Source organism: Muscardinus avellanarius (assembly GCF_963383645.1).
Source record: "Muscardinus avellanarius genome assembly, chromosome: 11".
Lineage (NCBI taxonomy): Eukaryota > Metazoa > Chordata > Mammalia > Rodentia > Gliridae > Muscardinus > Muscardinus avellanarius.
The window spans coordinates 27,207,345-27,224,515 of record NC_137797.1 but is presented as its reverse complement, the minus strand read 5'-3'; the positions used below and the strand labels follow the sequence as shown (position 1 = coordinate 27,224,515).

Here is a 17,171-nt window from a genome sequence, read left to right as displayed (position 1 = left end):
CTCAGCCTCCCAAGTACTAGGGTTACAAGCACCCACCACCACACCTGGCCTTACTGGGTACATTAAAATGCATTAGAGTTGAGAAAGATAACTTAAAGATGTCCCCAAGACATCCGTCTTAGGGGAGGAAGAGTGCTATGCTAGGCGGAAATGAATATAAATAAGAACAGCTTTGTGCCTCAGGCAGGAACTGTGGATGATGCCTGGGAAGTATGTGCCCTATTTTAAAATGGAATATCCTATTAAAGCGACTATATGTCACTTTTCTAAGTTTTTTCACTACAAAGTACACCACTCATAAATTATTATGATTTATTCTATAGTGTGGCTACACACCACTTTCAAAGGTATTATCTAAAAAAAAAATTATTGTTTGATATTTTGAACGCTTCTTTTTGTGGTTCACTCCTCTGCCCCTTCTCCCCTTGGCCGTTCCCACGTCTGCCTCCCCGCAGGGCCGCGCTGCCCTTGCCTGTGCTGGAGCAGCCGCACCCACTCACCCGCCTCCCAGCACGCACAGCCGGGTTAAGGATATCGAAGCATGCATTTCCTTCTGCCTTAGCTGGGAAACTTCCCTGGGCCCCAAGTATAGTAGCTTATACTAAAGTCTGTAAAAGCATCCTATAAAAAGGGCTGCCAAAAGCAGACTACAGTCTGTCTACCTTTATTTCTTACTCCTTTCCTTCGGTCTTGCCACACTGTTTTACACACCTTTCCCCATGGAATGACCTTCCTCACTTTTTGTACAGGCACAAATTTTATCCATATTCCAATGCTGCCTTAAAAGTATCTCTCCCTTACCTGTTCCCCGTTTGTAGCATACATATTAAGGCATTTTATAAGCTGAAAGAATAGGTTAAACCCATAGACTAAACCTATAGCTGGTTGTAATTTTCCTTTTTTTCTGCCTCATTTTGTGGTATTATCATTTGGGGTCTGGATTCAACTCAGCCTTACCAGTTTTGAGAGTCTGGGCAAGCTTCTTTAGCTAACGTGCTCTCTCCTCTCTCTCTCTCTCTCTCTCTCTCTCTCTCTCTCTCTCTCTCTCTCTCTCTCTCTCGGTATTCTACCTCTGAGCCTCAGTCCTTGAGTCTCAGTAAGTGACTAACGTCCTCACTGAGTTGCTGCTGAGGCTGTCCTCAAACCTGTGATCCTCCTATCTCAGCCTCCCGGGAACTGGGATTATAGGTATATGCCACCATCTCTGGCTTCTTTAGTTCGCTAGAATTAATGCTTTATCTTAAAGTAGAAATAAAATATTTTAACTTTTTATGATATACTTTATTTTTATATTTGTATACCTTTTCTTATTTAATTATTAATTTCTTATAATTAGAAAATGGGTTTAATCATTCTTTTAGCTTATAAAATGCCTAATATGGATATAAAAAGTCTTTTTTAATAAATACATAATACTATTTGTGTGTGTATATACGTGGGACTGTGGATTGAACCCAAGGGCATTCTACCTCCAAGCTACACTCCCAAGCACATTTAAAAACATTTTTTTTCGGGTTAGGGATGGAACCCAGGGGCATTTGACCTCTGAGCTACACCCCCTGCCCTATTTTTTTATTCTTTATTTTTTGAAACAGGGTCTCACTAAGTTGCAGAGGGCCTCACTAAGTAGCTGAGGCTGTCCGCGAACCGTGATCCTCCAGTCTCAGCCTCCCAAATGCCGGGATTACAAGCGGCGCCACCATGCCCGGCTTAATTTTTCATTTTGAAGCAGGGTCTTGTTAGGTTATTGAGACTCTCTCTAGGTTGTTGAGGCTGGACTCAAACCTGCGATTCTCTTGTCTCAGCCTCTTAAGTACTGGAAATATAGGCGCGAGCCACCAGGCCCTGCTCTACACGATACTCTGTGTAAGTCGCCGCCTCCCCCTGGGCTGGAGCCAGATCCCAGCACCATTTATCTATGTTAAACCCTATAGTTCAGTGGCCTCAAGTAGATCCACACTATTTTGAACCATCGCCACCACTCATCTTCTGAACATCTCATGAGCTTAATCCTTTAAAATAAGCCTTGTAAATGATACATTTTTTATTTCATATTTTAGAAATCTGTTTCTGTTTTTCTCTGTTATTCAGGGTAATAATTCTTGAAGATGAACTCGAAAAGCTTGTTTGTACTAAAGAAACACAAGAACTGGTGTCAGAGGCTTATCAAATCTTAGAACAGAAATTAAAGTTGATTGAGCCCCATGTTCAAGCCAGCAACAATTGCTGGGAAGAGGCCATTTCTCAGGTGGACAAACTGGTTCGAAGAAATTCAGATAAAAAAGGTATTTGTGCAAGATTTCCTTGGCATATTTTTATCAAATATGTTCATTCTACTCTGGTAGGATTTTATTCGGTAGATTTCTTGTCTATGTGATGAACCTGGCTTCACAAAATTTCTTAGTTTACTAAAAAAATGTTTATGTAAAAATTGACACTGAATTAAAAGTTTTGGTTCTTGCTTTTAGTATGAAAAATTAATGTGATTTGAATCTTCAGTGGCTCATATCTCCGTTTAACAACACTGAAAGGAAGCAGAACGTAATGGTGCTCAACTGTAATGCTAGTCCTTAGGAGGCTTAGACAGGATGATTGTAGGTTTAAAGCTAGCTCAGCAACTTAGCAAGACCCTGTTTCAAAATAAAAAAACAAAAGGGCTGGGCATATCTTAGAGGTAGAATGCCCCAGGGTTCAATCCCTAGTACCAAAATAAAACAAACTGAATAAATTTTTATAAAATTTTTTCAAAGAAAATATTAACATGATAATTACTTATATATTACCCATAGGTTTCCTTTATATCTCACATAAAAGTGGTGAATTTTTTTCTCCAAATAATCTGCTTCTTTTTCTTTTTTTTTTTTTTTTTTCTTCTTACAGTATTGGGGATGGAACTCAGGCGCATTCTACCTCTGAGCTACACCCCCAGCCCTATTATTTATTCTTTACTTTGAAACAGGGCCTCACTAAGTAGCTGAGGCTGTTCATGAACTGTGATCCTCCTGTCTCTGCCTCTCAAATGCTGAGATTACAAGTGTGTGCACCATGCCTGGTTCTGCTAAGGAATTTTAATATCTGCAATTAACATTTTTATATGAAGTCTAGAACTTTTGAGTACTTTTTTTTTTTTTTTTTTCTTAGCACTGGGGATGGAACCCAGGGGAATTCTACCTCCACAGCCCAATTTTTTATTCTTTATTCTTTATTTTCTGTTCGGAAACAAGGTCTCACTAGGTTGCTAAGAGTCTTGCTAAGTTGCTGAGGCTGATCTTGAACTTGCAATCCTCCTGTCTCAACCTCCAAAGTACTAGGAATATAAGCATGCACCACCACCCTCGGCCGTTAGAGCACAACCCTTTAGAGTTGGTATTACTCTACACAGTTTAAGAGGTACAGATATAGAGTCCCATTATCCCGAAATGTTTCTTTTTCCTTCTTTTCTTTTTGTACTAGGATTGAACCCATACACAAGTTACACCCCCAAGCCCTTTTTTTATTTGTATTTATTTGTTTATTTATTTATTTAGTGTGTGTGTGTGTGTGTGTGTGTGTGTGTGTGTGTGTGTGTGTTACTGAGGATGGAACTGAGGAGCATTCTACCTCTGAGCTAGACCCTTAGCCCTATTTTTTTCTTTCATTTTAAAACAGAGTGGGGCATTGTGGCACACACTTGTAATAGTAGTACTTGAGAGGCTGAGACAAGAGCATAGCAGAATAGTCTCAGCAAGTAGTAAGACTCTTATCAACCTAGAGAAACTCTGATTCAAAATAAAAATAAAAAGTAGGGCTAAGAGTATAGCTCAGGGGTAGAATGTTTCTGAGTTCAGTCCCCAGTACCATAAAAATAAATAAATAAATAAATAAATCTCACTAAGTTGCTGAGGCTGGCCACGAACCTGTTATCCTCCTGTCTCAGCCTCCCAAGTATTGGGATTACAAATATGTGCCACACCACACCGGCTTTATTTTTTATTTTCAATCAGGGTCTTGCTGAGAATCTCAATAAGTTTCTGAATCTGGCCTTGAGCCTGTGATCCTCCTGTCTCAACCTCCCAAGTACTGATTATAGGTGTGCGTCGTCACATCTGGCTTAAATATTTCTTTTTGCGCCAGGCGTGGTGGTATATGCTTGTAATCCCCGTGGTGCATGCTTGTAATCCCCGCGCTTGGGAGGCAGAGACAGGAGGATCACGCAGGTCCGAAGCCAGCCGTGCGCGCTGGCTTAGGAGACCCTGTTTCCAAATAAAAATTTAAAAAATGTAAAAATAGGTCTGGGAGTGTAGCCCAGAGGTAGAAGGGCTACCGGGAATCCCAGTACCAAAAAAAAAAAAAAAAAAAAAAAAATTTCTTTTTGCAATTTTGGAAAACATGGGCATTCTCCAACATACCACAATATACCATCAAAATCAGGGAATGAAACTGATATAATATTGCCATTTAATTCACAGAATTCATTTAAATGTTACTGATTAGCCTGGCGTGGTGGTGCACACTTATAAAACCAGAATTTGGGAAGCTGAGACCAGAGGATCGCGGTTCGCAAACAGCCTCAGCTACTTAGTGAGGCCCTCCGCAACTTAGTGAGACCCTGTTTCAAATTAAAAATAATAAAAAATAGGGCAGGGGATGTAGCTCAGAGGTTGAATGCTCCTGGGTTCCATCCTCAGACCCGCAAGAATAAATAAATAAATAAATAAATAAATAAATAAATAAATATTACTGATTGTCTCAAGAGTATTATTTATTTATTTATTTATTTGGTGCTGGGACTTGAGACCAGGGACATTCTACCCCCAAGCTAGACCCGCAGCCCTATTTATTTATTTTTTTTTGAAACAGTCTTACTCAGTTGCCAAGGCTGGCCTTGAACTTGTGATCCCCCTGTCTTAGCCTCCCATGTACTAGGATTATAGGTTTGTACCACCATACCTGGCTTAATAGTGTTTTAATGTGTCCAGATCCAAATCACTTAGTTGTCACGTTCTTTATCCTCCTTTAGCCTTTCCTTAAAGTCTTTTATAACAAATATATTTTTTGAAGAAAGGCTTTGATGTTATGTAAATATGCCTTCCTCATGAAAATGTTTCACAATTAATACATACCCCATATGACTTAGTGTCATACCCAGGTGCTTAGCTAAGAACTCTCGGAATTTCACGTTCAGCCAGGCTGCTGTTGCACATAATAGCACACCTGCTTGGAGGACTGGAGCTGGAGGGTCCCTTGAGCTCACGAGTTTGAGACAACCTGGGTAGTATAATGAAACCCTGTTCCCCAAAAAAAGGCTTTCATTTCCATAGGCTAGATGCGTAGCTCAGGTGGAGTGCCTGCCTGGTGAGCCCCAGGCCCTGGGTTTGATCCCTAACACCACTAAATGAATAAATAAAACTTAGTGTTCACATAAAAACCATACATGCATATTTATAGCAGCTTTGCTCATAATCACTACAATCTACAAGGCATGTTTCCTTTAGCCGGTGGATAAACTGTGACATGGATTTATCCAGTGGAGATCACTGAGGGGGCCGCATGCCGTAGAATGAATGATTCTCTATGCGCTCTGCTAAGTGAACGAAGCCTGACTGAAAGCACACTGTACCGTACATGACATTTTTCAAATGCAAAGGAGTAGAAACCAGACCAGTGCTTGCTAGAAACTGGAGATAAAGGGAGGAATGAGTTCTAAGGAAGCAGCAAAGGTTAATATTTGAGGGATACAATTGCTCTCTTGCTTGGTTTTGGTAGTTTCATGACTCTATGTAATTTCTTTCAACTCATAGAACTATATGCCAAAAAGTGGGTTAATTCATTCATTCATTCATTCATTTTGATGCTGGGGATTGAACTCAGGGGCATTCTACCTCTGAGTTATACCCGCAGCCCTTTTTAATTTTTTGTTTTGAAACAAGGTTTCCCTAAGTTGCTTCATTACGTCGCTGAGGCTGGCTTCCAACCTGCAATATTTCTACCATATTTTTTTTCCTTGTGGTACTAGGGATTGAACCCAAGGGCATTCTGTCTCTGAGCTACACTCCCAGCCCTATTTCTTATTCTTTTTATTTTTGAAACAGGATCTCATTAAGTTGCTGAGGTCCTCACTAAGTAGCTGAAGCTGACCTTGAACCTTTGATCCTCCTGTCTCAGCATCCCAAGTACTGGGATTACGAGCATGTGCCACCACGCCCAGCTCATTTAAAAAAGAAAAATAGAAATCATGACGAACTGAGACAGGAAGATTGTGGTTCACAGACAGCCTCAACTACTTAGTGAGGCTCTTTGCAACTCAGTGAGACCTTGTTTGAAAATAAAGAATAAAATATAGGGCTGGGGGTACCTCAGAGGTAGAATGCCCTAGGTTCCATCCCCAGTACTGGAAAAAAAAAAAAAACACAAACAAAAGAAATAATGATAAAAGATAGACAGTTGGATATAAGACTAAATAATCCTGGGATTAGATGCCTAACTTTAATTTTTTTTTTTTCAGTACTAGGGATGGAACCCAGAGGCATTCTACCTCCAAACTACACCCCTAGCCCTATTTTTTTTATCCTTTATTTTGAAACCAGGTCTCACTGAGTTGCAAAGGGCCTCACTAAGTAGCTGAGGTTGTCTGTGAACCGCAATCCTCCGGTCTCAGCCTCCCGAATGCTGGGATTACAAGCGTGCGCCACCACGCCCGGCAACTTGAATCTTAAGTAATTGACTTAAACTTATTTGGATGGTCTTGTCATTTGAGAAGAGATTTATCTGGAAAAGTATCCAGAAGAGTTCTCAGAAAGCAGGAAAACTTGACTCAAGACTAGTAGGATTCTTGGCGTCTGGAACAGGAAAGAATTCCAGCGAGTATCAGTAGAGGCACAGAGATTATTCAGGAGAACAAGAAATACTCATTGAAGGGAAAATGCAGGGCATCTCCAGAACGATACACTGGAGGGCTTCATGGCGCTCCTTTTGAAGAAAACTTGGTGAAAGATGGGTATGGAAAAGTATACAAGGATGACATCCTTCCTGTGGTTTTTGGTGGCCTGGCCATGTTCCAGATTCTTGATGTAGTCTCCAGTGTTTGACGATAGATAATTCTGGAGAGTCCTCTAAAAATAGGTTCTTCAAGGGGTCATATATCTTTTGGTTAAACTGTTCATTGGAGGGATTAATTAACACTGCACACGGTAATTATCATAGGTGAGTGGGTTTTGGTTAACTTCAAGATTTGCAGATTTCTCCGGTAATCGGGAGTGATGAACTGGAGGAGACACGCCAGGGAGTGACAAGCCCAGCCAAGTATGCAGAACCTCTGAATTAAAACTTTATTTCCTTCTCCTTCCTTTAATGTCACCTCTCTGTCTATTTCTTTTATTTCTTCTACCTCACTCTTTTCAAGATACTTACTCATGAGACTTATTTTCAGTTTTAAGTTGTAAGAGTTGAAATAGCATAAATGTAAGATTGAAGTTTGTTTTTATGTGTGGTTGGGGGGGCAGAGGTGATCTGTCTTAAGATTGTCCCATGCTCTGAACAAAATATTTAGTCAGGAAGTAATTGTAGACTATCTTGTGTGTGCCAGATACTATGTTGAATTAAAGAAGGAAAAACCATTCCAATTCTCCGTCAAGAGTTTAATTGAACTAAAAGTATAAATCTACTGCTCTTACTGTTATCTAATATCTTTAGTTTTTATAAGACAAAGATTACAATCAGACAAATTGGACTAAGAAATTGAGAAAGTATCAGTGCCAAGGGTTTTTTTTATGTCATCTTTGTGTGGCCATTTCTCACCTTGATCCTGTTCCCCTCCTCCCTTCAAGGCAAGCCTGAAGCTGCGTGTGAAAACCCACATTGTCCCGTGGTACCTCTGCTGCAGCCAACTCTACACATTGCAGACAAAGATCCAATCCCTGAGGAACAGGTAAGGGTGAAAGTCACCTTTTTTCTCCCTTAAAGAATTTCACATATAAAGTTTACCCACCTTTCTTTTACATGACATAGGTAATTGTCAAATAACTGATTGGACCTCTATGTCTTACGAGCTTCAAAATTACAATGTAATGCATTGAATTTATATCAAAGCATTAGTTCTTACTGCCTTGAATTTTAAGTCATTGAATCCACCACATTTTCTTGCTACTTATCTCCAGTCATCTATTTCTAAGAGGCACTAAGTGATTAAACACCATAAAATAGAATGTGTATTGGCAAAGGTTCCTTCGGGGATGCTGGAAATGTTCTTGTCTTGAGCTGAGTGGTGATCTCAGTCTGTATCCATTTGTAAAAATCCTGTACGCTTAAGGTTTGTGCACCTGGATGGTAGTCCTCACTTTGAGAAACAAACTTTTGATGATTGTGTTAGTTACTGACAAAGATTTGTTTTGTTCATTCTACAGAAAATTTCCTTTCCTTCCATCATATTATCTATTCAGTTTTGTTTTGTTTTGTTTGTTGTTTGTTTGTTTGTTTTGCAGTACTGGAGATGGAACCCAGAGGCATTCTACCTCTGAGCTACACCCCCAGCCCTATTTTTTATTCTTTTTTTTTGTCTTATATTTTTTATTCTTTATTTTGAAACAGGGTCTCACTGACTTGTAAAGGGCCTCACTAAGTAGCAGAGGCTGTGAGCCACAATCTTCCTGTCTTGGCTTCCCAAATGCTGGGATTACAAGCGCCTGGCTCTCGTTTTGGTTTTGTTTGTTTGTTTGTTTGTTTGTTTCTGTTTTTGTTTTGTTTTGTTTTTGTTTTATAATTGAAAGTGGAAATCAACCCTACATAGTTTAACAGACAAATAATTTATTTAAAACCATTAAGTAAACCAGGCACTGTAACTGTAGGATATGCCTGTGATCCCAGTACTTGAGAAGGTGAGACAGAAGGATTGCAGGTTCGAGGCGAGTTTTAGCAACTTAGCAAGAACCTCATCAACCTAGTGAGACTCTGTTTTGAAATAAAAATAAAAAGGACTGGGGGTATATCTTGGAGGTAGAATGTCCCTGGGTTCTACCTCAGTGCTGCAATAAAAAAGAAAGAAAGAAAGAAAAAAAGATCCCAACTATTAAATAGCTTACAGAACATTTTGGAGGTCCAAGTAAAAAAGTCTTGAGCCAGGCGAGGGTTAACAGCCAAAACCAGTCAAAAGAACTGTTCTAATGGTGATTTTATGCTGAGTCCCTAGGCGGACATTTCCACTTGCTCCTTAAATGCTAAAGAGTAAAAACTACCTTGAGAACCACTCCTTCTGGGAGCTTGATCTGCCACCATGCTTGCTAGAATGGCTTCCTCTAGGGCCCTGCTTCTTTTATCTCACAACTTCTGAGATAGATCCAGTGCGGGTACATCTAATTAGAGGGTCCCGTGTCATTAGCTTGAAACGTAATTGCAAGGGAGGCAAATATCCTACCCTTTGTGTTAGCGATATTGGAGAACCGGAAGATAAGGTGTTCCTTCATCCTAGGCAGAGTATTCAGACTTCTAGAAAGCCAAAAAGAACCTCAGATACCTAAATTGTGCTTCTTTCTGACTTCCCAGGAAGTGTAAAAGAAAACATGACTAACCACATCCCCAAGTTGCCAGCCTTTCTAATTGTTTTATTGGTTTTTGGCAGAGTAAATGACTGTAATCTTAATTATATCTCTAATATGGTATCAGAGAAGAAAAAATAACCTTAGTAGTTGTCAAATTCCAACTGTTAAGCTTTGGGAAGATTTTGTCTGTCAGCGTTTGCTTCTTCCTTCTCTGTAACGACCCATGCCAAGAGCAAGTACTCACTCGTAATTTCAGAGATTTAAAAAATGAGTGAATGCTGCTCAAAAGTTATCTGAAATACAGTGCTTTTTTTCATTATCAGGAACTAGAAGCTTATGTAGATGACATAGATGTGGACAGTGATTTCAGAAAAGATGACTTTTATTACTTAACTCAAGAAGACAAGGAGAGACAGAAGCGTGAGCAGGAAGAATCCAAGAGGGTACTACAGGAGCTCAAATCTGTGTTGGGGTTCAAAGCTTCAGAGGCAGAGAGGCAGAAATGGAAGCAACTTCTATTTAGTGATCATGGTAAGTACTGACTTCAGAGTAAAAGGTCATTTCAATGAAGGGGATTCTTTTGTTCTTGAACCCTGAATCTTACTGTAACTGCCCCTGGATTGAATCCCTATTAACACACACACACACACACACACACACACACACACACACACACACACACTCCCTCCCTCCCTCCCTCCCTCCCTCCCTCCTTCACTCCCTCTAGATGGGTGTAGACAGGTGCCTCTGTGTACACTGCCTCTGACCCTAATTTGGGCAAGGTTGGAGGCTGGAGTACCAAAGGTTTGCTTCGACTTCCTCTTCCTCTTGCACTGTCTCTTCTTTCCTCTTGTCCGGCTTCGTGGGGGGCGTGGGATTAATCCCTGTGGGTTTCTCAGAAGCTAGAGTGGGATTCTCTCCCATCTTAGGTATCCTATGGGCCCTCAAATCAGTTGTTTGCCTTTTCCTTTCTCACTGGAAGTATACGTATTACCTGTACTTCGAGAAAGGTCCTCGGCATTCTTTTTTCTTCTCACTTTAATCTCTCCTCTTCCTTCCCATCAAACCTTCCCTTATAGCCTTACTTGATTATAATCCTTACTTGATTATGCCTATGCATTATGATAGCCTCTTGGCTGGCTGTCATTCTCATTTTCCCTAAGCTCTTCCCAGACTTTTCTTAAATAGCACATGGATAATGGTTCTGTTTTATTTTATTTATTTTTATTTTTTGTGGTACTGGAGATGGAACCCTTCTACCTCTGGGCTATACTCCCAGACCTATTTTTTATATTTTATTTGGAAACAGGGTTTCACTAAGTTGCTGAGAGCCTCACTAAGTAGCTGAGGCTGGCTTCAAACCTGCACAATCCTCCTGTCTCAGCCTCCCAGGCGCGGGGATTACAAGCCTGTGCCACCACCTGGCTTATCCTTCTATTTTAAAACCCATAGTGGTTCCCTTTTTTCTTTTTTTCTTTCTTTTATTATTTATTTATTTATTTTGGTACAGGGGATTGAATCCAGGCATGTTCTACCACCTAGCCAATCCCAATGCCCCAGCCAGCCTTTTTTTTTCTTCTCCCAGTACTGGAGTACTGGGGAGAGAACCCAAGGATACCTCCGAGGTACACCCCCAGCCCTGTTTTTTATTTATTTTGAAATAGGGTCTCACCAAGTTAAGGAGGGCCTCACTAAGTAGCTGAGGCTGACCTCAAACCTGCAATCTGCTGGTCTCAACCTCCCAAGTACTGGTGTTACAAGTGTGTGCCACTATACTCAGCCACTATTTTCTCTATCAGAAGAATCCATCATATCCAACTGTAATCCGTCATATCCAACTTTATGTCCCACTGTTCCTAATGAAGATACCTGTCTCGACTTACGTTCATCGGATTAGACTGTAGTTCCACAAACTTGCTTTTTTTATTCATGGAGAAAATTCATACTGATTCTTTTACCAAAACTGTCTTCACCAAGCTGCCTCTCTACCCATCTCTCCTCTGTGAATCCTCCGATGCTTCCGTCCTGCCTCCTCCCCGCCCCCTAGACTCTCACTCTAGGGAGGAGTGGCAGTGAGGCAGAGGATGCTGGAGAAGCAAAGCACATGCCGGGAAGGGAAATGATGAAGAACCTCTCAGCAACAGCAACAAGGTCCCAAGTCTGCTTATTCATGTACTGGGCCTCCATGAATTTGAGATTAATGATGCTGTGTTTTGCCCGGTGTGGTGGCGCACGCTTGTAATCCCAGCACTGGGGAGGCTGAGGCTGGAGGATCGCGGTTCGTGGACAGCCTCAACTACTTAGCTAGGCCCTCTGCAACTCAGTGAGCTCCTGTTTCAGGAAAAGAAAAAAAAGACTAAAAATTGATACTTTGTTTTACACTCTATTTTTTGATGTTTGGTTCTGGTCATTGTTTTTTTTTTTGTTTTGTTTTGTTTTTGTCTCTGTAACTAAATTGCAGTCTTCTTAAATAGGGGCTTTATTATCTTTCACAGCATCTATTCAGCAAATTATTTATTCAACAAGTAGTTATTGAGTACTATTCTATGCCAGTTATTGTTTTCCTGCTGCATCCAAAGCACTTAGATGAAGAAACAAAAATGCCTACCCTTAACCTGGGATGGGCAGCACACGCCTATAATTTCAGCTATTTTAGAGGCTGAGACAGGAAGATCCCAAGTTCAAGGCCAACCTGCCTGGGCAACTTAGTGAGACTCTGTCTCAAAGTAAAAGGGGCTGGGGATGCAGCTCAGTGGTAGAGTACATTCCTGGTACCAAAAGAAAAAGAAAAAAGAAAAAAAAAAGAGAAGCCTGCCCTCCTGGAAGATTACATCTGACACACTTTTCAACTGATCCTCCCATATGCAGATTCTAGCCCCCCATTCAATGATCAATAATCATGAATGTCAATCTCAACTTTTAATATATGTTACATTCATTAAGAATCAGCGTATTGCCGGGCGTGGTGGCGCACGCTTGTAATCCCCACGCTTGGGAGGCTGAGGCAGGAGGATCACGCAGGTTCGAAGCCAGCCTCAACTGGCTTAAAAGACCCTGTTTCCAAATAAAATATAAAATAGGTCTGGGGGTATAGCCCGGAGGTAGAAGGCCCCTGTGTTCCATCCCCAGTACCCCCCCCAAAAAAAATCAGTGTATTTATTAACTAAAATTGTACCTATATACTGAAAAAAGCATTGTCTATAAGCGTCTATCTTTTTTATTGTTTAGTATTTTCTTCACATAGCTCTAAAATTACCTATTGACATTATGAGCAAATGAGAGAAGTGTGTTTCGTTGCCAGGTACGTGCTTTGGATACACTTTGCATTTTAAAAGGCTATATCTAATGCTGTGTAGTTTGTGCGAATTTTTCAAAAGCTACCATAAAATGCTTTTCTCATAAAAAGTTGCCGTGCATCTTCCAGAGCTGTTTTCATCTCTGCCTACAGGGGTAAAGCCCGAATGGAATTAGAGAGGGAAATTCTGCACTGGAACCTGCCGTGGCCATTTTCCTGTTGCTGCTGCTTCTCTAGTGGAGTTACTGCAGCGTAGGGCTGTTTCTTGGAAATGGACACGTTTTACTAAAGTATTTTTTAAATACGCGCCAGATCTTCAAGAAGCACTTTGCCCCTTCCGTCATACTTCATAATAGATTGTATTGTACTAACCCCTCTCTGGGAGGAGAGACTGCCTAGCAAGCACCCTACTGCCTACTAACATCAAGAGGGGCTAAATAAAACTTCATTTTCCTTGCAAGGACAACTGCTGCCGTATGGATATATATCATATTTATGTGCTATACTTTGTTCAGTAGTGGATCATGAATGCAGACATTATTTCATTTGTATCTTTCTGTGACACATCTAAATGTGTAGAAACATGGCTTTACTTCCATTAGGGTCTGGCTAGCTAGTTCACAAGTAAGTTGAATCATATGTTACGTGGTTGTTTTGGGTTTTTTCCATGCTGTTGTAACATGTAAATATATATATGTTAAAGATGGGATTATTATCTGGGCCACTTGAGGCCTTTTAGCTAATACATTTTCAGTGAGAACTACTGTGCTTTTTCTTCAATAACAATGGTTCTAAATTTTAGTATGCATCAGAATCAAGTGAAGGGCATGTAAAAAACAGCTGACTCCCACTCCTAGAGTTTCCAGTTTAGTGTACTGGGATTAGGTTACGAGAATTTCTATTTCTGTGAATGTAGATGATGGCTGATCCTGTTGGTTCAGGTACCACATTTGGAGAACCACTGCTTTTGAATAAGAATGTTCATGATGTCTTTAAACTCTCCATCAAATCGCCATCTCATCTATTTCTTAGGCATTTCATCTCCTACGAAGTTACCTAGATTTTATAAATTTACATTGATTTTTCTAACTAGAAGGTTTTATTAAGCCTTTATTTATTTACTGTTCTTTTAAAGAAAAAAAACTACTGGGAGTTTAAACTTTAAATCATTTGCTGGGTTCTCAGTTATTATTATTTTTTTATTTTATTTTCTCTCTCTTTTTTTCTTTTTTCTTTTTCTTTTTCCTTTGAAGCTGTGTTGAAATCCTTGTCTCCTGTAGACCCAGTGGAACCCATAAGTTATTCAGAACCATCAGTGATTTCAGACCTGGAAAAAGTCAGTAAAACTGATACTGAAGAGGAAAATAGTAAAGCTTCCACAACCAACCCTGAAATAAGTAGGACTGAGTATTTGTGTGAGGACCTAGAGGGTAAAAATAAAGACAGTTCTGCAAACACAGTCTTCCTCCACGGAGCCGAAGGGAGAGCGTGCTCCCGGTGTGAGAGCGAGGATGAGTCTCTGCAGGCCGGTGGAGGGGGCCTGGCCGCGGCTCCCCCAGCTCCCAGGCACTCGGCCGGGCCCTCCATTAAGCAGCGGCTGGCGCGGCTCCAGCTGGCCCCGGAATTCACCTTCACCGCTGGCCTCGCTGCCGAGGTGGCTGCCCGGTCTCTGTCCTTTACAACCATGCAGGAGCAGACTTTTGGTGATGAGGAGGACGAACAAGCAGGAGAAGAAAATGAAAGTGAAGTCGAAGAAAAGTAAGAACCAAGATTCACCGGAAGTGATTTTAGGTTGTTCCTTTTACAGAAGAGTGTTAGCGGCAAGACTGGAGAGGGAAAACGAGCGCGAGCTTACTACATAAAGCTAAGCTGGGAATTTTCAGGAAGAGCCCGGGTTTGAACGACTGATCTGAAATTAGTAGTTACCGTAAATTGCAGATCTTTTAGGAGAATAAGAGAAAGGTAAGGGCTCTTTTGGATAAACCACCGTTTTATTTGTGGCACAACTGATAATCTTGGTAATTCTTTTAAGTACTTTTCACAAGAAATGAGTTTATCATTTCTTGCCAGAATTTGCTGCCGTAAGGTAACTAGGGTGATCCTCCTGCAAGAACATTAACATTTAGTATGACTCCTTTTTATTGTACCCTCGCAGTTAGTAACTGCATCTATTATGTTAATAACAAGTTGTTTGTATTTTATTTTTGTTTATACCAGTCTTAAAACAAAGATACAGGTTCTGAATAAAAAATTTTAATTCATACAATTGATGTGTGCTGGGGTTTCGAACTTAAAAACAGTTTCTGAAGTATTTGGGTTATGACATAGCGTTTCCTTGTTTATACATGTAATTCGGTAGTTGATTTTAAGAGGCCCTAATATTCTTTAAATGGAAGACATTGTACCATGTTAAGAAAAACCCTTTCAAATTGTTTTGTTTTTTTACGTATTTCCCTTTAGTTCCTATTGTGGTTGAGATGATGCCAAAATGAGATTTCTATAGTCAAGAGCCCCACCACAATTTAGCAGAATGTTCTTTGTATCAGTTTGCTTGGAGATAATTCTGTGCCATTATGGCAAGCCCTGCCCACCATAATAAGACTCAGGAAACCTCCCGACTTTCTGGAAAGCACCCATGGCTCCATAGGACTTCATTTACAAACTACCTCTTAAAAGAGACTGCTTTCCAGATTGGCCAGATCGTATCTGTTTTGTGTTGTGATTGCATTTTCAAAGAGTGATATTTGCCGAGCGTGGTGGCGCACGCTTGTAATCCCTGCGCTTGGGAGGCAGAGACAGGAGGATCGCGCAGGTTCGAAGCTAGCCACGTGCGCTGGCTTAGGAGACCCTGTTTCCAAATAAAAAATGTAAAAATAGGTCTGGGAGTGTAGCCCGGAGGTAGAAGGGCTTCCAGGAACCCCAGTAGCAAAAAAAAAAAAAAAAAAAAAAAGACTGAAAAAAAAGTGATATTTTCAGGAGTATTCTCTTTTTGAAACCTGTAGCTCCTGTGTGCTGACAGTTTATCAGCCTGATTTGGGAAAAATAAAGGAGTAACTCAATATATGCTTCCATTCTAGAAAGGAAATTATATGACGACTCTAGATTGTCTTTAGAATTAATACATTTAAACTCCTGTAATTTAGTACTTGTGGTAAATTACTTAGACTGAGGATTTTCTTTTAATATCTTTTTTTTTTTTGTCCTAAAGAAAAACTTGCTTCTGCTCTCTCTGAACAGTAGAGATTCTTTGTACCTTAAGTGATTTTTCCCTTTTGCAAAAATTCTGTTACTCAATGTAATTGACCTCTTAGAAGTAATACCTTAGGTTGGATCTAGTTTTACTACTTAGAAATTTTAAGAAAAAATATATAACCTTTTGTATACTTATGTCTGAATTTCTAAATAAAAATATTTAGGGTTTATTTATTTATTTATTTTACTTATTTAGTTTGCCAACTCCATTTTTCCTTGGACTTAGAAGAAGCAAATAAAACTTGGTGCCCTCCCCCTTTCATGTGGTACAGGGGATTAAACCCAGTGAATTCTACCTCCAAGGTACAGCCCCAAACCTTTTTATTTTTGTTTTGAAACAGAGTCTCGCTACGTTGCTAAGGCCAGCCTCAAACCTGCAATCCTCTTGTCTGAGCCTCTCAAGTACTGGGATTACAGGTTTGTACCACCATGCCTGATGGTATTCTCTCTTAACCAATAACCTCACACAGGAAGAATTAGAGTTTAATAGTTTTTAATTCTGTATTATATTTTACTTATCGTACACCAACTTGAGAGAAATAGCTTCATAATACTGTATCGATTTTATTCAGTGCTCTCTAAAGTGATATTCTTAATTCTGAAAGATTAAGTAATTTGAATTAGGAATTTCCAGTCATCCAGTTTGATCTGTTTTATTCACTGGCTGTTACTTAGTTCCATAAAAATTTTATTGAAATTGTGATATAACTGAATATTCTTTTTTGTGTGTAGGTGTTAAAATTGCTTTTATCTTTTAAATTTTTTTCCCCCTGCAGTACTAGGGATTGAAACCAGGGGCATTCTACCTCTGAGCTACACCCCCAGTCCTATTTTTTTAGTCTTCATTTTGAAACAGGGTCTCACTAAGCAGCTGAGGCTGGCCGAGAACCTGCTCCTCCTGTCTCAGCCTCCCAAGCAATGTCAGTCTCTCACGTCCTGGGGTTACAAGTATGCACCACCATGCCCGGGTTAAGTCACTCTCGAAGACAGGATTTTTACCCTTTGCCTACAATGCCTTAAATTAGTTTTTTCAGCTTTCATCAAAACCCTACCTATCTGGCTGATCTAGGACAGGATTCTTGGTCTTTTGAGTTCAGATCCTCGGCTTATTT

General features: G+C 40.2%; 1 protein-coding gene across 8 annotated transcripts in view; it reads left to right on the top strand.

Moving 5' to 3' along the window:
• The window catches only part of VEZT (vezatin, adherens junctions transmembrane protein), a gene marked incomplete at both ends in the record, with an annotated part of 87,665 nt that extends 73,096 nt beyond the window's left edge, over window positions 1-14,569 (top strand). For all 8 annotated transcript variants that reach the window (XM_080705788.1, XM_080705789.1, XM_080705792.1 and 5 more), the window contains 4 exons: window positions 2,092-2,285; window positions 7,806-7,906; window positions 9,836-10,043; window positions 14,061-14,569. In XM_080705788.1, the coding sequence (XP_080561914.1) occupies window positions 2,092-2,285; window positions 7,806-7,906; window positions 9,836-10,043; window positions 14,061-14,569 (1,012 nt within the window). The remainder of the gene's footprint in view (window positions 1-2,091; window positions 2,286-7,805; window positions 7,907-9,835; window positions 10,044-14,060) is intronic.
• Between the last annotated feature and the right edge of the window lie 2,602 nt (window positions 14,570-17,171).